Source organism: Microcaecilia unicolor, chromosome 6 (genome assembly GCF_901765095.1).
Source record: "Microcaecilia unicolor chromosome 6, aMicUni1.1, whole genome shotgun sequence".
Taxonomy (NCBI): Eukaryota; Metazoa; Chordata; class Amphibia; order Gymnophiona; family Siphonopidae; genus Microcaecilia; species Microcaecilia unicolor.
The window spans coordinates 43,763,135-43,786,036 of NC_044036.1; the positions used below are offsets into that span (position 1 = coordinate 43,763,135).

Consider the following 22,902-nt stretch of genomic DNA (forward strand, 5'->3'; position numbering starts at 1 on the left):
GCAATGCATGCAGCTGATAGTATTGTACAAGGTGTTAAATTTTGGTGTTCACGGAATACAGCCAATGAGAACAGAAGAGTTGCCTGTGCTTGCTGAATTGGTTACTAGTCTCCAGCCAAACAGAACAGTGATGAGTTTGGTCACTTTGAAGCGGAGAGGAAGCTGAAGCTGGTTGTGATTCTTGGTGAACAGACATATGTCTCTATCATAATAGACTACTGAACATCCCATGGAAAATTTTACATTGGCGTGACAGTCCACTGGATTGATAGTCTGCTTGTCTGGCCTTAAAACTGAAGAGTTTCCATGCATTTGACATTCTTGCATCTGTCCTTGAAGATATTCAGAGTTTGCCATCAGATGAAAAATAGGCAGGACAACAACAGACAATGATTTCAACTCTATGAAAGCCTTCTCTGTAATTAGACAACCTGACAATGATAACAAAGATGAAGATGAAGATGAAGATGCAAGTGATGAATTAGCATTACTACTAATGCAGAAGATAATGACAACAATGATGATAAATCATTCTTTGCTATAAGGAAGTCAAGTGTTTCAGACAGAGATTCCTTTGATCAATAACTGCAGACCCAGTTAAAAAGCATCAGTAATATTACAGTCTGGCCTGATTTGAAGGAACTTTTTATCAGACTGAACAATCCACTTCTTCAAAGTGCAGTTGTTGAACACATGGGTGACAGTCACTTTCAAAATTTAGTTTTACTAAAAGTGAAGTAGATTGAATTGTAGAGCAATAAAATTGTTGGGATAAAAATGTTAACAATAGTTGAATTCACTGTAGTTAAGGTACTTTTACTTTTTACTCAAAAAGTATTATATTAGGCAGTAACTTTTTTTTACTTTTACTTAAGTAAAATTTTTAATGAGTTCATCATTGTACTTTTACTTAAGTCTTAAAATATACATTTATTTTAACTTTTACGTAAGTACTTTGACCTAGTACTTTCGACAACGCTGGAGGCTGGAGATTTTAGGATAGTCCTGGATTTCTGACCACCCCCAAACTGTAATGTAAGGGACTGGAGTACAATGCATCTCAAGCATACAGTAAGGATGCAATTGGCTGTTTTTCCTAATTTTCTACTTGGGAAGCTAATTAGTTTTCCCTGATGCTTTTCTCCTTAACTTAGGGGCCCTTTTACAAAGCTGCGGTAGAGCTACCATGGCGTTGGCACGTGCCAATCCGGCATTACCGCTGGCCCACTGCAGAGTCGGCGGTAGTGCCTCTCACACCACGTGCCATTTCCAGTATGACTGGAAATATTTTTTATTTTTACCATTGGGGGCTTACCCAGTGGTAATCAGGCAGCGAGGCACACTGCCTGGTTACTGCCGGGTTAGTGTGGGAGCCCTTAAGTTTGTACTTACCGCACAGTCATTTTCTTTTTAAACCCCGCTCTGGTAAAAGGGGCCTTGGCATGTGGCAAATCCATGCATCAATGCCACCATAGGGCCCCTTTTACTGCAGCTTGGTAAAAGGGCCTCTTATTGCATATGTGACACCCCCCACCCCGGCAAAAACGCTCAGATTTTCAGGGCGGTCACTGAGGTTAGGGAGTTGTTACTGACAGCCCCATGGTGAAATCATTGTAGGGCCATCCCATGGAAGTTGGGCCAGAGAGCTAATAAAAATCCTGAGTGTAAGGAGTACTGGGTCTTTGGTAACACACCCCCAACAGATGACCTGTGGTACCGAGAGGGAGTTCTGTTCTAGGATGGGTAAGAGAACAAATTTCAATAATAATAATACTGGACTTAAATCTTTCTTTTGACATTGAGCTGTATAGTACCCTCCACGCAGAAGTTGCCCAGGTTGAGGAAATTAAACCAAGAGGGGACAGAGCGAGGCTTTCACCGTTGCTGTGCCCAGACCAGAGAAAATACTGCAATGGGGATTAAGTGGTCCTTTTACAAAGGCGCGCTAGTGTTTTTAGCGTGTGCTAAAAATAGGCATGTGCTAAATGCTAGAGATGCCCGTATATTCCTATCTCTAAAAAACGCTAGCAATGCTTTGTAAAATACCCCCTCAATGTGGAGTTACTATGTAACTGGTCCCTAGACCTAAATCAGAGAATTGTGAGCTGATTCTAAGGACACTGTCAAGTACCCTGTTCCGGTTGCATCTGGCTGGTTTGCAGGTCCTGTCCCTAGTGTAACCCTTTGAATTAAAAACTGTTTTAAAAAAATCTGGGTATTTCAGGGTTGCTGAGATGACAAGTTACCCAGTTCTAGACAGACTGGAATCCTGTGCAGAAGGAATGGATCCTCAGAAGCTTAGCTGAAATTGGGTGGCGGAGCAGTTGGGGGGAAGAGGGGGTGGTGGTTGGGAGGCGAGGATAGGGGAGGGCAGACTTATACGGTCTGTACCAGAGCCGGTGATGGGAGGCGGGACTGGTGGTTGGGAGGCGGGAAATACTGCTGGGCAGACTTATATGGTCTGTGCCCTGAAAAGGACAGGTACAAATTCAAGGTAAGGTATACACATATGAGTTTGTCTTGGGCAGACTGGATGGACCATGCAGGTCTTTTTCTGCCGTCATCTACTATGTTACTATGATTTGCGACAAGCCTGGTTTTGATCTCAAAATCCAGAGCAATTTGGGATTTGTAGTGCCTGATCCTGCTCATTATCAGCGCTGCATCATCAGCGCTGCGTAACCCTGGTAGCGCTTTAGAAATGTTAAGTAGTAGTAGTCATTAAAATCAGTGATGCAAGTCCCATAATGCACCAGGATGGGGTGGTCAGAAATCTAGGACTTTTTCCCTTCAGTGACCTAAAACAAAATCTTTGGATTCCATCTGGCAGGCAATAGAGGAACCTGGTAAGACTTTGTCTCCAACTTTTCCTATGTTCATAAGCAGTCTGTAGTATTAACAACTAGGTTTGACTCTCAAGAATCAGAAATGAGAAAGCTTAAGATGTGGATTCAATGGAACAAACAATTGAATCTGCTTTTCAGCATACAGCTGCATTAGAAGGATGTAAATTTACTTCATAATAAAATAGACACTTTGGAAAACATCTCTAAAAAAAAAAAAAAGAAGAGAGATATCTATTTAATCTCTTTAATACTGTTTGATTATACTCTTTACTGTAGCCTTCATACAGTTTTGTGTAAGCCATATTGAGCCTGCATCTAGTGGGAAAATGTGGGGTATAAATGTATTTAAAAAAAATTAATTAATTTTCTCAAGGTCAAAAATATATCAGCTAAAGAGATGTTCAGGCACATATATGTAGTGGAGATATTCAAAATTCCAGAGACATCTGTGATGAAAGTTTACTATCTTCCTGTTAAATCTAAGCCTTTACAACCAGACATTTTAGAGGATTCTTTGAAAACCTATTTTACAGGATCAAGATACTGGTTTTAACAACATTCCTTGAAACTTCTATTCAGAAATAGGCTGTTCCAACAACTTTGATAGTGACTTTGGTTTCTGAGTTTGACAGAGATAAAATAAAAAAATAAAAGGAGTTAATTTGTCCATGTATTAAAAGGATATATTTTTCTTTGTTAAATTTGCTATTGTATTCACTATTATGTTTCCTTTCAAGACGTTATTTGTAAAGTATATTGACATTTTATAAATGAAAAAAGAAATGAAATGTAGGACTGTCCCAAAATCTCCAGGCCGGAACTGGGAAAACTGGTCTCTCTGGGACTCCGGTTTGGCAGGCGGCTCAGTTAGGTTTATCAGCCCGGAATCGGATTTGCGGAAAGGGAAAGCAACAACCACCCCAGCCTAATAACCCTGAAGCAAGCAGGTAATTAAAAAAGAAAAAAACGAAACAATTTTTTTTTTACACGTGCCCGTTTCCTAGGTAACAGAAGCCCCCGTTGGAGTAGGAGGAGCAGGAAAGGGCCTGTTCAGTTTGCAGGCCCCGCCCCTTGCACGTGTTTCCTTGGTAACAGGAAAAGTGGAAGGAGGATCTTGTTTTTTGGTTTTTGTTTTGCAGATCTCTGTTTGTAAAGTTTGAAGACTAACGTACTAGTCTCTGTGGAGGTCCTGATTAGGCACGTGCTTTGAAGGTGGGCAGGGGTCGGGGATGTAAAGAAACAAAAGAAGATCGCCGGTGGTGTGGAGGCGAGGAAAGGGTGGAGATGTTCTAGGATAGGAGGTGTAGGTAAAAAAAATAAAAAAAAAAAAGGGGAGGGGGACTACAGGGGTCGGAAGACAGGGGAAAGTGCCGGTTCGGTAGGAGGTGGGGGATTTTGGACCCCTTCATTCACTAGCCTGATCCCTCTACCACTCCCCCCCCCCCCAATTAGTGCCCTTAAGGACGGTTAAGGGAGTCGCCCACACTCCAGTAAATTACTCTTTAGGCAAGGAAGTTGTGATCCAACAAATACTTAACTAAAAGGTTAATTTTTTTTTCATTCGAAAAACACTGATCTTTGAAAATGAATCTGTGTGTGTGTTTTTTTTTATACAATAAATTCACAAACAACATTCTCTTAGGAGCCCGAGGTGTCCTCAAGATCAACTTCTCTTATCCAAAAGACTTTAAAGGTTTAACATTCTGTGACCATTCCCACCCACCTCCCCACCCGATTTTTCTGAATTGTTTTAATTAATGTGCTTCGCCTTACTGTACAAAATGAACGCTTTCTTCTCTGTTTTACTGCTACTGGTCTGTATTGGTTGAACATACTAATCTTAGTTTCTTCAGATTACCTAGGTGGCATTGGGTCACATTGGTGGTGCAGTTCAGAGTGCACTGCAACTAAAAGATTCAGCGGCAAAAACAAACAAAACAACCAAACTTTTTCCAGTCTAAATAAAAAGCAGAAATTTCCACAGGGGACAAAGAAACCCTTAACGTTAAAGGTTTCATCCAAGTGCTTTACTACTTCACCAAGTGCTGGACTTTAGGATTGTGATTTGTGATTCAAAAGCTGGAAACTTTTCTCAATGACTGGTAGAATGGAAAGGAAAATTGAGTGGAGGCGTGGCCTAATGGTTAGTGCAGTGGGCTTTGATCCTGGCAATCTGGGTTCAATTCCCACTGCAGCTCCTTGTGACCTTGGGCAAGTCACCTAAACCTCCATTGCCCCAGGTACAAAAGCTTTGATTGTGAGCCCTCTAGGGACAGAGAAAGTACCTGCATATAATGTGTACAGTGCAGCGTAGTAGCACTGTAGAAATGATTAGTAGAAGAAGAAAAATACTCCCTAGCCTCTCAGTTCAGGGAATATCCAGAAATCTAACACTGAAAAAATGCCTTCTACAAACTATGCAAGGGAGAGGAGAAAACTATATTTCTGTACTTCATACACTTCTGCTTACAACTTCTGGGTCTGGAAAATTCTAGGGGTCACTGTAATAAAAACTGGAATGATCCAATGCAATGTGCAACACTTTCTGGGGGATGGGGAGATAATGTGTGATTACCCAGATTTTACTTTCAAGTTTTTACTGTAACAGATTACTGTGAAGTTTGCAGTATGTGGAATGTTTAAATGAAGGTTCTAAAGATTAGAATGAGGCTGGCTCCATGTTTCAGCGCTAGAAGAAGAGAAAAAAACATGCTAGATGTTATTAGGTTTGGTTTTGTTTTTACATTGGTGGCAGTCACAAAACTAGACCTTCAGTTTTAGGGGGGGGGGGGGGGCACATAGAATGTTGCTTTGCTCTCTTCACCTGTCCATTCAATGCCCCTCCCTCCAATGACTTACAAATACATGAGCTAGCAAGGATCCTTAAGCTCCACTGGTGGCCTGGCAATCGATGGCACTTTCCATGCCCCCCCCCCCCCCCACTTCCTAGTTTTCACATGCACAAAAACTGTACATGGGAAGGGGAAATGGTCTGGGGCGGTGGCCTGTGGAAAAAGCCACTGCCAAGCTGCCAGTGGAGGACCATTCTGGTGGGGCTTTGGGATGCTGCTATTTTGGAGGGGGCCCAAGCCCCCTAGACCCCCTATGGGTATACCATTGAATGGCAGCAACTTTTTATTCACCCACTTGCATGTGTTTTGTTGTGCAACCTGTGGTTTTACACACATTTTCGCAGACTAAAATTTCTTACTACATTGGGAGTAAGATTAGCATGGGAAAATCAGGAGTAGACCGTTGCGCTAATCAGTCTTTGTGTCTAGTATAATTTGTGGACTTGCAATTTAAAAGTCCTGCACTAGAAGGCCCTGAAGTTTTAGTATTTGGCCAACCACTATCACAGCAATGGCTGAGATAAATGATAGGTTGATAAAATAGAAAAATCCTGGGTAGCCACGAATAAGGGCTCATGGGGCTACAGCCCATATAGGCTTGTTCCAGTTGACTAGACGTTCAGCGGATCAGATGAAATTAAACATTTTGATGAACAACTGGAAATACGTATTTATTTGGATTTAGTTTTTTCATTGGTAGATAAGGTTGGAAATACTGCCTGTCTCAGGTTTATAGAGACATATATAGAAGATGACATGAATTTGTTCTAAATTAAGGTAAAATTAGTTATTGTTGGATTACATAGCCTAACACATCGTGTTAGAATAAAGATACTGTGTGATCTTAAGTAGCTCACAAAAATCCAATACAATGTAAAATCCTTGATTATTAATTATATGTGAGGACTTACTGGATCCTTCTCGGGTTCATGTGTCTCTCATAGATAGGCTATATAGAGGGTAATTTATAAAAACATTTTCTGGGTTTGAAGCCTGTTGCACACATGGAATTTTTTTTTTTTTTTTTTGTAAAACTGCTTAAAAAAAAAAAATACACGGGAGCCTAGGTTACTTGCAACTCTGCTTCTGCTCTATCCATTATATGAAATATCCATGTACACCCACTTTTTTGGAGCAGGTAGAGGAGTGTGGTAGCCGTGTTAGTCCACTCTTAAGGTTATCAATAGAAATCAAACAAAATAAAACATGGAAAAGAAAATAAGATGATACCTTTTTTATTGGACATAACTTAATACATTTCTTGATTAGCTTTCGAAGGTTGCCCTTCTTCGTCAGATCGGAAATAAGCAAATGTGCTAGCTGACAGTGTATATAAGTGAAAACATTCAAGCATTACTATGACAGTCTGACAGGGTGGGAGGATGGGGGTGGGTAGGAGGTATGCATGGGGACATCAAAGCATATCATTGATATTCTAACAGGATGGGTGTGGATAGGTGAGGGGAGGGTGATCAACAGAGACATACAGCTTTATGGTTTATAATGGGCTAGGAACCCCAGATCCTTGTCAAGTCCTTTCTGTTGGGTGTTAAAATATTCAATCATTCTGACTTCAAAGGTCTTACGTTCTTGTATGGTTTTAAAGTTACCTTTCAGGATTCTCACTGTGAAGTCACTGGTACAGTGTCCTGGTCCTGTAAAATGTTGACCAACAGGCGTGGGAACCCTACTGGCACCAGTATTGTTCATGTGATGTCTATGTAAATTGAATCTTGTCTTAAGCATCTGGCCTGTTTCTCCAATATAGCATCCTTCGTTACATTTTTTACACTGAATGATATATACCACATTGGAAGATGAGCAAGTGAAAGATCCCTTTATGTTGAATATCTTTCCTTTGTGGATGACTTTGGGGTCCTGTGAAATATTTTGGCATAGTTTGCAACTGGATAAATTACAGGGAAGTGTGCCCTTCTGTTCCTTTTCAGTCTGTGATGGAAGTTTACTTCTGATTAGCTTGTGTTTTAAGTTGGGTGGCTGTCGGAAGGCCAGTACTGGTGGGGATGGGAATATCTCTTTCAGTAATTCATCCTCCTGGAGTATAGGTTGTAGATCTCTTATGATTTTCCTCAATTTTTCCAGCTCTGGATTGTATGTCACTACAAGAGGGATTCTGCCTGTGGATTTTTTCTCCTTGTACTGTAGCAGATTCTCCCTGGGTGTTTTGAGGGAGGAAAATCATAAGAGATCTACAACCTATACTCCAGGAGGATGAATTACTGAAAGAGATATTCCCATCCCCACCAGTACTGGCCTTCCGACAGCCACCCAACTTAAAACACAAGCTAATCAGAAGTAAACTTCCATCACAGACTAAAAAGGAACAGAAGGGCACACTTCCCTGTAATTTATCCAGGGATCTTTCACTTGCTCATCTTCCAATGTGGTATATATCATTCAGTGTAAAAAATGTAACGAAGGATGCTATATTGGAGAAACAGGCCAGATGCTTAAGACAAGATTCAATTTACATAGACATCACATGAACAATACTGGTGCCAGTAGGGTTCCCACGCCTGTTGGTCAACATTTTACAGGACCAGGACACTGTACCAGTGACTTCACAGTGAGAATCCTGAAAGGTAACTTTAAAACCATACAAGAACGTAAGACCTTTGAAGTCAGAATGATTGAATATTTTAACACCCAACAGAAAGGACTTAACAAGGATCTGGGGTTCCTAGCCCATTATAAACCATAAAGCTGTATGTCTCTTTTGATCACCCTCCCCTCACCTATCCACACCCATCCTGTTAGAATATCAATGATATGCTTTGATGTCCCCATGCATACCTCCTACCCACCCCCATCCTCCCACCCTGTCAGACTGTCATAGTAATGCTTGAATGTTTTCACTTATATACACTGTCAGCTAGCACATTTGCTTATTTCCGATCTGACGAAGAAGGGCAACCTTCGAAAGCTAATCAAGAAATGTATTAAGTTATGTCCAATAAAAAAGGTATCATCTTATTTTCTTTTCCATGTTTTATTTTGTTTGATTTCTATTGGAGCAGGTATAAATTTGTGTGTAATCATTTGCATGCTATTGGGTCTGTTGCTTTTATAAAATAGCTTAAAATAGGCATCTTTCTGGACTTCTTACCAACTTGACTTTAAAACAAAGCACTTATTGAGAATAAGCAGCAGACAAAACCATGTGCCAAGCACATGGTTGGCAGGGCTGGTGCAAAGGTACTTGGGCACCCTAGGCGAACCTTCTGTCTTACATCCCCTTCGCTCAAGTTTTAGGCCCCTAATCTGGCCCTTCCCCCAAGACATCATGATGTTAGATGTTGAGACTAATGTTCAAAGCACATAGACTTACAAAGGTATATATGTTACTATGCAAATTTGTAAATCTATGTACTTTGAAAATTATCACCTTAACTTTTATTTTGTTTGTGTGTGTGTGAAAATTGTCCACCCTTCTTGCAGGTAAAACTATACATTGATGGTTCTTTGAATTTTTGTAGCAATGAGGATCTGTTGTTTTGATTTGAGTGCATCTGGGTTTTTTGCAGTGCCTCCCCTCGCCCCCTTGAAACTGCTGCCCTAGGTGACTGCCTAGTCTTGCTTATGGTTGGTTTGGCCCTGCCAGATTCATCTTCTCCTCAGTCAAGGCAGGCCCAGGGGCTGAGACTGTCCAGGTTCTGGGGTCAGTGACAGCGGCGATGTAAGTGGTTCCATGGGTAAGGGTTCATATGCCACCATTACAGGAATCTCTTCTCAGCCGCCGATTTCCGGTGTCACAGAAATACAACCTTCATCTTCCTTGGACGCTAGTTACGGAGTATGCAGTGTTGGTGGTTGTCCAGAAATTTGACTGTTGGAGATTCCTTTTCAATAACACAATGGGAGGTGGTGACGACAACGGACGCCAGCAAGTCAGGTTGGGGAGCTGATTACAAATTCCATCTGGCACAGGGCACCTGGACGAACAGGAGTCTCGGTGGTTGATAAATCGCTAGGAGTTGGCAGTGCAGAATGCCTTATGTGACTCTTCCCTTTCTGGTGGTGGCCCTGGTTTGAGTTTTCTCCGGCACTGTGATGGCAGTGGCTTCAACAAGCAAGATGGAATCTGTAGCAATCTGATGGTGGTGGAGGTGGCTTCCCTCATGAGTTTGAGTGGAGAAAAATCTTCTCTGCTTGTCAGCAGCTCACATTGCGGGGTCCTTGAATGAGGAGGCGGACTTCTGCAGGCACACCTTGGACCCGGGAGAACAGGAACTATCAAGCCAGATTTTCCACTGATAGTGGGCTGATGGGGTTCTCTGCTTCTGGACTTGATGGCGGTGAAAAGGAATGAAGTTCAGCTATTGGAAAGAACCAGGCTTGATGGGGTTTGATACCCAACTGCAGCCCTGGCCGGAGACACATCTACCGTATGTCTTCTTTCCTTGACCCATGGTAGGCTATGTGTTGAAAAGGATCACATTGCACCAGTGTCAAATAATTCTTGTTGTGCTGGATTGGCCGCAGAGGGATCCTCTCCGTCTTCTGCAGGTACATGACCTACTGAAGCAGGGTCCAGTGTTCATGGAGGATCTGTGCTCCTATGGTCTTACGGCTTGGCCATTGAAGGGGTTCAGTTGAGATGAAAAGGTTATTCTGATTCGGTCATTGCTACTTTGCTTCAGGCTCAGAAATACTATACAACCATGGTGTTAGGGTGTGGAGGCCATTCGAAGGCTGATGTTCTGAGCGCAGACTTTCTCCCTTCTCTGCTAAGATCACGCAAATCCTAGCGTTTCGCCAGGCAGATCTTCAGAAAGGATTAGTGTTGGGTTCTGTAAAAGTTCAGGTTGCGGCTTTGGCCTGTTTCAGGGGCAGACTCCAAAAGACGTCTCTTGCAGCTTACACAGATATTGTTTGATTCTTAAAGAAGCAGGCCGTTTGTGGCCTTCCTTTCATACGCCGTGTCCAGAGCAGAAACTTTGGGCTCTTCAGACGCCTCCTTTTGAGCTACTTTGGAAGGCCTCCTTGAAAGATCTTATGCTAAAAACAACATTCTTGGTGGCTGTTGAGTTAGCACATAGGGTTTCAGCTTCATGTTCTGTTGTTTGGATCCCTTTCACTTTTTGGAGGTGGGGGTCTCAGCATTTCATCTTGGCCAATCTGTGGAGCTTCCGTCCTTTCGCAGAGAGGACGAAGAGGCTTAGTATTCTTCATTGAAGCTTCTAGATGTGTGTAGAATCCTCATTAGATATCGGGAAGTCATGAATGAGTTAAGTAAATCAGAGAGACTGTTTGTGCTTTTTGGTAAACAGAGGCTTGACCTCATGGCTTCCAAGCCCACAATTGCTAGATGGCTGAAGGAAACTATCACATCAACTTATTTGCTTGCGGGGAAGCAGGCTTCTCAGGCCTTGTGGGCTCATTCTATGAGGTGTACAGCGACATCCTGGGTGGAGACTACCTTACTGTCTCCGGCAGATATTTGCAAGACAACAACATGGTTGATGCTGCATACCTTTTCCAAGCACTACAGAGTGGAAGTTGCAGCGTGCTCAGAATCCAGTTTTGGGACTCAGTCCTCAGAACGGCGGTGACAGGATTCCACCCACTCTAGGGATTGCTTTTGAACATCCCACAGGTTCTGGAATAGTGGAAAGCTACATAATGGAAGGAGAAATTAGGTCTTGCCTGAATCTTCTTTCCATTAGTCCTTCCCACTATTCCAGAACCTGTGGGATAGTTGTGACCATCAGCCAACAGGTGGAGATAGAGAACTGAAATAATGGAAAGAAAATTATTAGGCAAGAACTAATTTCTCCTTACTTAGGATCATAAGCATCAATATAAGCAACCTTAAAAAACGTGTTCGGGGGTGGGGGTATAATGAAGAAAATATAGCAATATATAATACACATAAAAAGTAGCCCCAAAATCAAATGTACAATACCATGATCCCAATGTTTAAGAAAAATTGGGATAGAGGAACCCATACAGATTCAAACTCCCACATCAAAAAGTGTTGAAGGTCCATGTATCAATATTCTGTTGTAATAAAGAAAACCTTTATTCTCAGCAACCGTTATGTGATATAACAAAGGTGTCACCCACCCATCCCTTTAACCCCTCTCATTCCTGTAAAGATAAATGCATATTGTTTAGGATAGCCAAAGGCCTGAACCCTTATGGCCCCAAGCCATCCTCATTAACTCGTACCAGATGGAAAACTTATAAACCCTCCCACCTTCTCCCCCTCACCCCACCCTCCCAACCTTTCCTAGCAGAGTGAATCCTCATTTGACCCACTTTGTATAGGTCAATTCCTACCTTGAAGACCATTCAGGATAATGCAATGTGCCCTAGATGACATCCTGGTAAGAACATTTTCATACCATCAAAAAGGACTTCTGTTGTCTGGGAGCCTTACTCACATTCTGAGCTTCTGACACACCATCTGTTAAAAGCATCTCTCAAAAATACGTACCACATGCATTAGCATGCACAAACGGGCATATTACCACAAAATGCTTGAACATATTTTATCATTTTTCGCACGCTAAGCCTATGTTTGGACTTGGTGTACTTTAGTAAAAGGGCCCCTTAACTCTCCATTGTATCAGGTACAAACTAAGGGCCCTGTTTACTAAGCAGTGCTAAGAGCACGCTAGTATTTTTAGTGCACGCTAAACACTAAAGACACCCATAGGTTAGCTAAAAATGCTAACGTGTCTTAGTAAACAGGGCCCTTAGATTGTAAGCCTTCTGTGGACAGGGAAATACTTTGTGTACTTGAATGTATTCACCTCACTTTGAGCTACTTCTGAATAGTTGTGAACTAATTACAAATAAACATACTAATTACAAATAAACATGTATTAAAACTAAGATTTTTTGAGCCTTAATTTCCTGAATTCGAATGACATGAAAGGGTAGATCCCTTCCTCTTTCCTTCCTTACCCCTTTCTCAGTTTCTCACTGGTGTGTGCACATGGTTTTCCCAGGGTTGAATGGTTGTCATTAAACTTTGATGTCCCAACAAAAATATTATTATTGCACAACTTTTTGTGTTCAGCATGCTAAGCGTCAAGCTACCGCATCAACTTTTAGTTTAGCTGTAAGTTAACTGTGCATGGTAATTTATGCATAAAGGTGCTTAATGCACTTCAGTAAATCTGGCCCTTTCATGCATGTCACTATTCTGTGCATTTCTTTCTCCTGTAAAGTTTGAGACAGCCAGCACAGACACAATACATGTATAGAGAGTAGGGAGAAGAAAAGCATAAGAGAGGGCAGGTAGCAGGGGCTTACTTCTCTAATCAAAATATTTCCCAAATGTGTGTCATTAAGAGTGGTGTCTACCTTGTAAAGGCAAAACATTATACTGATCAAGCCTGGGACATATATTTATCCAAAGGAACTCCAGAGATGAGGTAGAAAACTTTCACACTCAACATGATTGTTGCTAGTTGGCTGCACGTGTTATTCCAATGCTTGTTTTATTGTGATTTTTTTTTTCGATCTCCTGCATTTCCAATCCAAGTACCCTCCCCTCTCAGGGTCATTTCTTTTGTGTCCTTTTCTTAATGGCAATTCTCTGCCCTTTGACTCTGCTGCTCTTCATGCAAAATTAAATTCCGTGCATTCTGCAAGGCAGCCTGGGTGAAATTTCCTCTGCACAGTCCTTTTGGGGATAATTGTGTATGATGTGACGTTAGACCAATTGATTCTCTCTTGAGTGGCTAAGAGAAGGAGGGAGGAGGGAGAGAGAGACAGAGAACAGCAGCCACAAACGTAAAACCAAGCTGTAGGATCTCTCGTTCAAAGACTGTGTGAGCAAATAATGACATATTCATAGCCATTATTGGAATCTGCTTGCATCAGGCCAGGGGCAGTCTACTGCTGCTACAATCTGAAGCTTGCCTTTTTTTTTCTCCCCTGTTTTCAGCCATTTTTACAGAACAGTGTAGATGCACACTGCACAGAAGAGCCCCATTCTCAATCGGGCAGAAACTGGCAACTGACCTTGTTTGCCCAGCTGCTAGAATAGGATTATAATGAGGGAAAGCAGGTCACAAAGTGTGGATAGGGCTGCATATTTTGTGAACCTGGGAAAATAGAAATGGGAACTAGGTCTTTCTGTTTTCCAGGGGCATTGTGTCAGGAGATGCAAGCTGGCTACCATGTGACAAGGTAAGGAGCTGAAGGGATTGGCTGCAGTGCAGGCTAAACTAAGCTCTCCTCTTCCTCGCTCTCTGTCTCTCAGCATCCTCCTATCATCCTGTAGGTGATAGTGATCGTACAGCGGCATCCATGGCCTGGCTTTTGCCTTAGTGCGCTTTAATTTTGGGTTGGAAGCTGTTCTACCAGGATCAAAGGCGTTCCTTTATTGTTTTGCATCCAGCATCTGGTAACTAGAATTGTTTTGTTTTCCTGCTAATCTTTCAGGCTCCTTGGAAATTGAGGAATGAAATTCTGCAACCATGATGGAAGGTAGGCTTTATTCCAATCTGCTTCAGGGTATTCCAGCATTTGGGGGGGGGGCAAAATATGCTGCTGATGACTTGCTGCTCAAGAGATCTTTGTGTACTATACATTTTGTGAAAGATGATATTGTTGCTGGCCTATTTTAGACAGAACTGAGCTGTTTTCTTGGACTTCCGGATATTCAGTACTCCCTATCCTGTATCTTTGGTATCTGCTTTTCTCTGGGGGGAAAATGGGGAAGGACTACAGTGTATTCTCAACCATTAGTGTGAATGCAGGAATGTCTCTGGGATAGAATGAATTTCATAAGGAGATCAATTGTGGCATTCAGTGCTCAGCTGCTTTGAGCCTAAGTTATTGAATCGGTTACACTGGAAACTCGTTATCTGAATTAGATGTTACTGTGGAGAGGTCACTGAAAGTGGACCAAGGTCTGCTGTTCTGTTTTAGCTCTCCTCAGTGCAGGATTTTGCAGAGTGTAATCTCATTGCAGAGATAATGGGGTTGCATGGATCAGAAGGATGTTCCACATCTGAGCTCAAAATGCTTTCTTTAATATAGGGTCTTCTACATCAGTAAAACATTGCATTAGTTGCTTTAGTGTTCAGGATCAGCAGCATTAACTTGTGATTTGGAAAGGAAATGAAAAGCCGAACAGCAAAATTTTAAGCAAGTGGATTCCAGTTGTAGTGAGGCGACCCTTCTTGCGTTTGTTTTTCAAAAGGATTAATTGTATGTATTGCAGTTAGGGAGAAAATCCATTTTTTTTATTTAGTGTTTAATCCATATGAATCCCTTGTTAACAGAATATACATTTTAATATAGATGTTTGTGAGAGATTACACATCCCCCTTAATTCACTGTCAGGGTGATGACAGGGAAAAATGTCCACAGAGATGCTGATGGGTAAATTTACTGCAGATTTGTGAAGCTACAGTGCTGTTAAAACAATTCTGGGTTGTTTTTTTTAAGAGGCAAGATTTTAACTAAAATAGAATAAAATCTACAATGATTGCCATGGAAATAAAAAAATGTATTATTTACTTGGGGGGGGGGGGGATGTTATATAACATGATCTGTGTGATCAAGAGGTATAGTTATCAATGTGGGTGGGTTATCACTAAGATGTGTGTTATTATCACTAACTCGTGCTGTTTTAGCACAGGTCCCATTTTATGTAATGAGAGCTAGTTACTAATAACTAGCAACCCCCCTCCCCCCACACATATCTTTACATTAGCCAATGTTGATAACCCCCCCCCCCCCCCCCTTTGGAGGATAATTTTATAATTACATGCATAGGTAAAACGTATGTTTGTACTTTTTCTCTGTATGGACTTCACTGAATTTTCAAAGCACAGTATGTACATATTTCCACATTGAAAATGACTCAGGAAAACTATGTGCTTACTTTCATACTTGCTATCTGGTGTGCACAATGTTTCTGGGTAAATTATAAGCATTCACTTGAATTTTCAAAAGTATGGCATAGCTCCTCCACAACCCCGCCCTCAGCAACTTCTGCTCAAACAGTGGGTAAACCTTGATGTATGCAGGTTATGCATATAGACGTTTTTGTGCATACTGGTGGGCCAGTTTTGTGACAGGCCCTTTCTGTGCATATACCACTGCTTTACCCATGGAAATGCCTTTGAAAATTTCCCTCCCTGTTTTTGTCTTTTCATTTCCAGCCTGGCTTATCCATTTTACTGCGCATGAGTAAATAATTTAAAGTTATTGCACTCGTAGGCAGTGGAATGGGATGGTCCACTGATGGCCATGGCACCACCAAAGTTCGGCCAATACAGTATCAACAAGTAGAGAGTCTGGGGCCAGGCCAGAGTTTGGTTTGTTTGTTAACCTCCAATGAAAAAGGTATTCTGCTGCCCTTGATTGTACTCCTACAGCACTATAGGTACATTTATGATGACAAATGTTTAGTCCCAGTTACAGTTAATAAACTAATTTTTATTAGAGCAGTTTGCAATTAGACAAGCTTGGGAGGTGATGAAAGTATGGTAACTCATGCTAAATTAATGCAGTTTGTGTTAATTTTAACTTGAGTACACCTGCTGCCTATTGATTTAGCCCTATATTAAAGAAATGGGGCTGTGTGAATTGGTGCACATTTTAATCAGTGTCAGAGTTAATGTAAACTGTGTTCATTTAGTGCAGGTTGGCACATTTCCATAAATAGGGCTCTACTGGCTTTCATGATAGGATCTGGCTTTAAATTATTCAACTTTCAAAGCCCAGCTCAAGGCACATTACATTCCAGGTATTTCCCTGCCCTAGAAAGCTTACAGTCTATGAGGTCTATTTACTAAACTATGAGGTCCTTTTACTAAGCTGCACAGTAAATAGGCCTTAGCGTGCCCTTACATGGGTTTTTCCTGCACACTAAAGCCATTTTTACCGCAGCAGTAAAGTGACAGTTACTGGGGCAGGAATGACTGGAGATCTCTCTTGCCCCCCCCCCCCTTATTATCCGCCATGGATATCTTGGTAGGTGTTGGAGAGAGGAATCGGAGTGGGACTTTGAGTTCTGTTAAAAGATCAGGGATTAGTAGTGGATGTGCAATTTTAAATTTATCAGGGTTCTGGGAACAGAGGGTGGGAGCACTTTTTTAAGGGATCAGGGGAGGGGGGGGGGGGGGTAAAATCCATTTTTTTTCTATGTTGCAAGGCTGGCCCTTTCAGATAGTGTTCTCTAATATGGGTCTGCTCTCTTTGTGTTGCTTTAGCCAGGAATGTGCAATATTTTTGACTGCTGCAACATAACAAAATTTTACTAGTAGCAAAATAGCACTCAAATGGGCTACTTCACTGCAGGTTAGTAAATAGGGGCATAAGTTTTTACCTGAGGCAGAGGGCAATAAGGTGATGCCTAAGATGGGAAGGATCAGAATTTGAATCCTGGTTTCCCTGGTTCTCAATCAACTAATCAATTGAAAGGCAATTCTATAAGCTGGCACCATTAGTGTGCATATGTTACAGAAGGCTACTGTTTGTGTGTCATTGGCGCCCACAATTGAAATTTATGCGTGTAAGTACTAGGTGAAATTCTGTAACAGGTGTCCATAAGTCACTTTCCCCACAATTCTATAAAGGGTGCTAAAAATTGGGCACGAAGTGCGTTGCGTGGGGATCATTTATGCGCACAACTAAATTACCTAATTGTTGTTAAATTGGCATTAAGTACCAATAATTGGCATCAACAAGAACTAATTGGCACTGATTTACAGTTATGCTCGTAAATGACTTACGCCCCAAGTCTGTAAACTTAGCACTTAATTTCTATGGCGTGCTACTCCAAGAGAGGTGTCGACATGAGAGGGGCATAAGTGGGTCAGGGGCATGTCAAGCAATTAGATGTGAAGTTATAGAATGCTGTCAATTATGCATGTACACTAACTGGCAATGTTTGGGTGCGAACGTTTACACAGTCATTGACATGATGAAAGTGCTCATACCTAGCGTTAGGCACCAAAATGTAGAACTGGCACTCAGCACCCACATTTTTGCTGCCTAAGATTTAGCGCTGTTTACTGAATGAAGCCCTTAGTGCAAAACTGCAGGGGGAAGGGTGGGCAGAGCTTGAGCGTATTATGAAGTGACGCGTGCAGCTTCTAAAATACTGTACTTCCAGTTGCACACGTAGCATGGTGAACATAGGCACATTAACTTAACACCAGCCATTGATATGACATAATTTGATGTGCCACAGTGGTTTTGTGCTAGTGCCCAGAAACTGGAAGGACAAAACAAAAGTGGCGCACACAGTCCACTGGTAGAACCAGAAAGGGCTTTATTACCAGCGTCAATAATATCTGCAAGACAACCCTACACAGCTGTGTTTCAGCACAAGCAATGCCTGCATCAAGGGTCAAATAGCCACGCACTGTAATGTCAACGCTGGTTACTTGCAAGAGTGAACACTGGTTAAGAATCCTCAGTCCTTATTGGAATCGTGAATGGTATTCTGTGTCTTAGATGCAGCACTTTTGATTTCCATTTGCACTGATTTTCTAAAACTTACAGTGCTGATATACGTCTGCGGACTGAGGGTGAATAAACGTGGATAAAAGTGAGTCAGTCAATATTGTGTATCTGGATTTTCAAAAGGCATATGACAAAGTACCTTATGAACAACTGCTGAGGAAGTTAGAAAGTCATGAGATAGGAGGTAGTGTGGATAAAGAACTGGTTAGAAGGTAGAAAACAGTAGGATTGAATGGTCAGTACTTTCAAAGGAGAAGGGTAGATAGTGGGTTTCCCCTGGGATCTCTGTTGGGACTTCTGCCTTTTAACATATTTATAAATGATCAAAGAGATGGGAATAACTAGTGAGGCAATTAAATTTGCTGATGATACAAAGTTATTCAAAGTTGTTAAAACACAAGAAGATTGTGAAAAATTGCAAGAGGACCTTACGAGTGGGAGATTGGGCATCTATATGGCAGATTACATTTAATGTGAACAAATGTGGAGGAGTGGCCTAGTGGTTAGGGTGGAGGACTTTGGTCCTGAGGAACTGAGTTCAATTCCTGGCACAGGCAGCTCCTTGTGACTCTGGGCAAGTCACTTAACCCTCCATTGCCCCATGTAAGCAGCATTGAGCCTGCCATGAGTGGGAAAGCGCGGGGTACAAATGTAACAAAAATAAAATAGATACTATTGGAGATTCTACATGGAATGTTGCTATTCCACTAGCAACATCCATGTAGAAGGCTGCGCAGGCTTCTGTTTCTGTGAGTCTGACGTCCTGCACGTATGTGCAGGACGTCAGACTCACAGAAGCAGAAGCCTGCGCGGCCACATTGGTGATCTGCAAGGGCCAACTTCTACATGGAATGTTGCTACTATTGGAGATTCTACATGGAATGTTGCTACTATTAGAGATTCTACATGGAATGTTGCTATTCCACTAGCAACATTCCATGTAGAAGGCTGCGCAGGCTTCTGTTTCTGTGAGTCTGACGTCCTGCACGTACGTGCAGGACGTCAGACTCACAGAAGCAGAAGCCTGCGCGGCCACATTGGTGATCTGCAAGGGCCAACTTCTATATGGAATGTTGCTAGTGGAATAGCAGCAACATTCCATGTAGAATCTCAAATAGTAGCAACAGTGGAGGAGTGGCCTAGTGGTTAGGGTAGTGGACTTTGGTCCTGAGGAACTGAGTTCAATTCCCGGCACAGGCAGCTCCTTGTGACTCTGGGCAAGTCACTTAACCCTCCATTGCCTGCCGCACTGAGCCTTCCATGAGTGGGAAAGCGCGGGGTACTAATGTAACAAAAATAAAAAAATAAAATAAAGGGGTGCAGCATGTAGGGAAGAGGAACCCAAGCTATAGCTACATGATGCAAGTTTCCACATTAGAAGTCACTGCCCGGAGAATTTTATAATGCCTTTGTATTGCTCCATGTTGCGACCTCATCTAGAATATTGCGTGCAATTTTGGTCACTGCATCTCAAAAAACCTACAGCGGAATTTAAAAAGGTACAGAAGATGGGTGATGGTAAAGGGGATAGGGCCTTCCTTTGGCTGTCCTGAGACTTTCCCTTTGCCGCATCTCTCCTGCGCTGCAAAAGGAAGTCACATCAGAAGGAAGAACCCCGGGGCTTGTCAGAGGCAGACCTGTTCTAATACCTGCTAGCAACCGTGAAGTTTCTAGAAATGTGGCGGAGAAGACTGAGACCCGAAGGGTGGGAAGATGAAGATAGTGAGGCAAATCGTGTGACACCTATGAAATTCTCGGACTCCGCTGCACACCGGTTAAAAAAACCCTGGACTAGTGGGCACACGGTGAAGCTTCTAAGTAGTAATGTTAAAACAAATCAGAGAAAATATTTCTTCATTCAACATGTAATTAAACTCTGGAATTCATTTCCAGAAAATGTAGTTAGCAGTTAGCGGGGTTTAAAAAAAGGTTTGAACAAGTTCCTAAAAGAAAAGTCCATAAGCCGTTATTAAGATGGACTTGGGAACATCCACTGCATATTCCTGGGATAAGCAGCATAAAGTCTGTTTACTCTTTTGGGATCTTTCCATATACGTGTGAACTGGCTTGGCCCCTTTTGGAGATAGGATACTGGGCTTGATTGACCTTTGGTCTGTCCCAATATGGCGATGCTTATGTATTTGTAAGTTATCCAGGTAGCAGACTGAATATTAACCACTATCTGGATATATTCCGGGAGTGGTCATGCTGTGGCCCGGTGCCAAGGTGGTCTGTAAGGATGTTCAGATATGCTATAGGTGTTATCTGGATAAATGCTTTGTAATATCGACACTGGTATGTAAATATAGTACACACAATGAATATAAATATGGTATGTAATACATAAGCATGTAAAAAAGACCAAAATAATAATAAAAAAAAAATAGAAAAGATCAAAGCGCAGAATTACATTTAAACCTACTTTAAAAGACCTCCCTACTAGTATATTCATAAATACAGGATTTAACCTAAAAAGTGGGTACTATAGCATTAATCCTTTCGAACCAGTATCTGAACAAGCTACAGAATTGGGATTTAACTAATTTCCCAAAAGGTAAAAGTCTGTTTGTAACTAGGTCTCAAAGGGGAAGGACATTGTTTAGATTGGTACCAATAGACGAGAAACATCTATTTCAGGATTCTCTCAAGCTGTGGTTCAACTGAGAGTATACATTGTTTAGCATCATTTACAGATCTTAAAGACTTCTTTGGAAATAATCAGTTCCTAGACATGTCAGGTGACGTGAACCACCATATGTTGTAGCTTTAATAATAAGACTAAAGAAATAACCATAAATATAAAGACCTATTGGCAGACCCAAGAAAATACCTGAAAAATATAAACGATGCACAAGAAATAAAGCTTTTTCAGCTGAAAAGAACAAGAGGTGATACCATGAAGCTCAAAGAGGGGTAGATGCAGGAGCAGTGTTAGTAAATTTACTGACAATTGAATGAATAAAAAAAAGGCATGCCTATAAATAGAATCATGTCTATTAAAAAAAAAGTCAGGCATTATGGAGCTGGTGTCTTGACTATTCTGTGAGCTGAGGATTTGTGAGGTTGACCTACTTGGGAACTGGGGACTAAGTCTTGGTCATAACTAGAGTTTGGAGAGAGCAAGGGGGCCAATACCATCCCAAATGGCTTCAGTTCGGAATCAGCCTGCATAGGACCCAAAAAGCAAGCAGGTTCAATGGGCCCATGGGAGTTGGAGGAGGCAGTAGCAGGTGCTGTTGCTCTGAGGCTCTACAGGAGAGAAGGGCAGGCAGAAAGCAGGAGCTATATAACAGTGTGGGCTGTAAGGATTCAGAGTCTGTGCAGTACCTCTGATTCCCATGGGCCACCTCCTTCTACTTGTAGCACTTCCTGTTACAAATCAGAAGCTGTGGGTAGAAGGATGGGGCTGAGGGGATTGGAATCGCTGCACATGCTTTGAGCCCCTGTGGTCTGTGCTGCCTGCTATGGGGAGGGCTGATTGAGGTGGAGAGGAGATGGGAGATGAGCTAAAGTGAAGAGTGGAATGTAGGGGGGGGGGTGAGCAGGAGAGAATGGGGAGAAATGTGGGCTAGACGCTATGATAAGGGGAGAGGTGAGGGGGAAGCAGAAAAGAGAAGAGCAACATGAGAAGGTGTAGATGAGAGACAAGAAGATAAAGGGAAATGGAAGAGGGCAAGAGATAAAAGAAATGGTGTGAGGGAGGAGAAGTAGATGAAGGACTGGTAGGGAGGATGTGGTGGAGAGAGATAAGAGAGGGGTGGGAGGAAGAGGAGGAAAGATGAAAGGGAGAAGAGAGATGGGAAAGATGGTTCTGAATGATGATGGAAAAGTGGGCGTTGGAGGATGTGGAATAGGAGCAGATAAGAGGTGAAACATTCTGAGAGCTGGGGGAGGAGGGGTATGGTACGTGTGAGGAGAAAAGGAGTAATTACATAAGATTTTCCACACTGGGTTAGGTCTATCTGGCCCAGCACCCTGTTTCCAACAGTAACCAATCTAGAACGTAAGTACCTGGCAGGATCCCCAAAAGGTAGAGGGATTCCATGTTGCTTACCTTCAGTGATAAGCACTGGATTTCCCCAAGTCCACTTTAATAACGGTTTATGGACTTTTCCATTCCATTCATTCCAACTTGTCAGAAACATTTTAAAGTCCAGCTTTTACCACATCCTCTGATCACAAATTCCAGAAGCTTAATATGCATTGAGTGAAAAAAAATGTTTGTTCCAAATTGCTTGATATAGATAAGAGGAGAGAGAAGAATGGAAGAGCACAGGTATAATGGTTAGCATAAGTGGTCCCACTAAGTCCATATGCACATATCATTAAGATGTTTTAATGCGTATTATGTTCTCATTGTAAGCAGCACAGTATTCTATAATGTGTATTGTTTAAATTGGTTTACTGCTGTAATTGTCTGTTGCCTATGTTCTTTCTTGCTGCCTCGGTTGAATTTCTTCAAAAAGGTGGTAAATAAATCCTAATACTCATTTTGAAAGCACATAAGTTACTGTGTACCTTTGTAAGTCTATATGCTTTGATAATGAGCACTTTTAATATACTTTGTTACGCTAGTATTCTGTAAAGGAAAGTCGGTGCACAGTTATATAATTGGCTTCTGCCAGTGATTTGCAAAGGCGTAGGAGCCAGCTTTTCAAAATGATTGGGGTGCTAAGCCCAGCGGAAATTATCCTTCCCTTGGCATAGTCAAAGAGTTTGCTCAATATTGGGGGTGCTCAAAG

At 41.9% G+C, this 22,902-nt stretch overlaps 1 protein-coding gene across 8 annotated transcripts in view; it reads left to right on the plus strand.

Annotated features, from left to right (window-relative positions):
* Positions 1-4,000: 4,000 nt before the first annotated feature.
* SGIP1 (SH3GL interacting endocytic adaptor 1) overlaps positions 4,001-22,902 on the plus strand; it is a 247,057-nt gene continuing 228,155 nt past the window's right edge. For all 8 annotated transcript variants that reach the window (XM_030207461.1, XM_030207464.1, XM_030207465.1 and 5 more), the window contains exons 1-3: positions 4,001-4,058; positions 13,822-13,864; positions 14,120-14,164. In XM_030207461.1, coding sequence (XP_030063321.1) covers positions 14,155-14,164 — 10 coding nt within the window. In that variant the 5' untranslated portion in view covers positions 4,001-4,058; positions 13,822-13,864; positions 14,120-14,154. The remainder of the gene's footprint in view (positions 4,059-13,821; positions 13,865-14,119; positions 14,165-22,902) is intronic.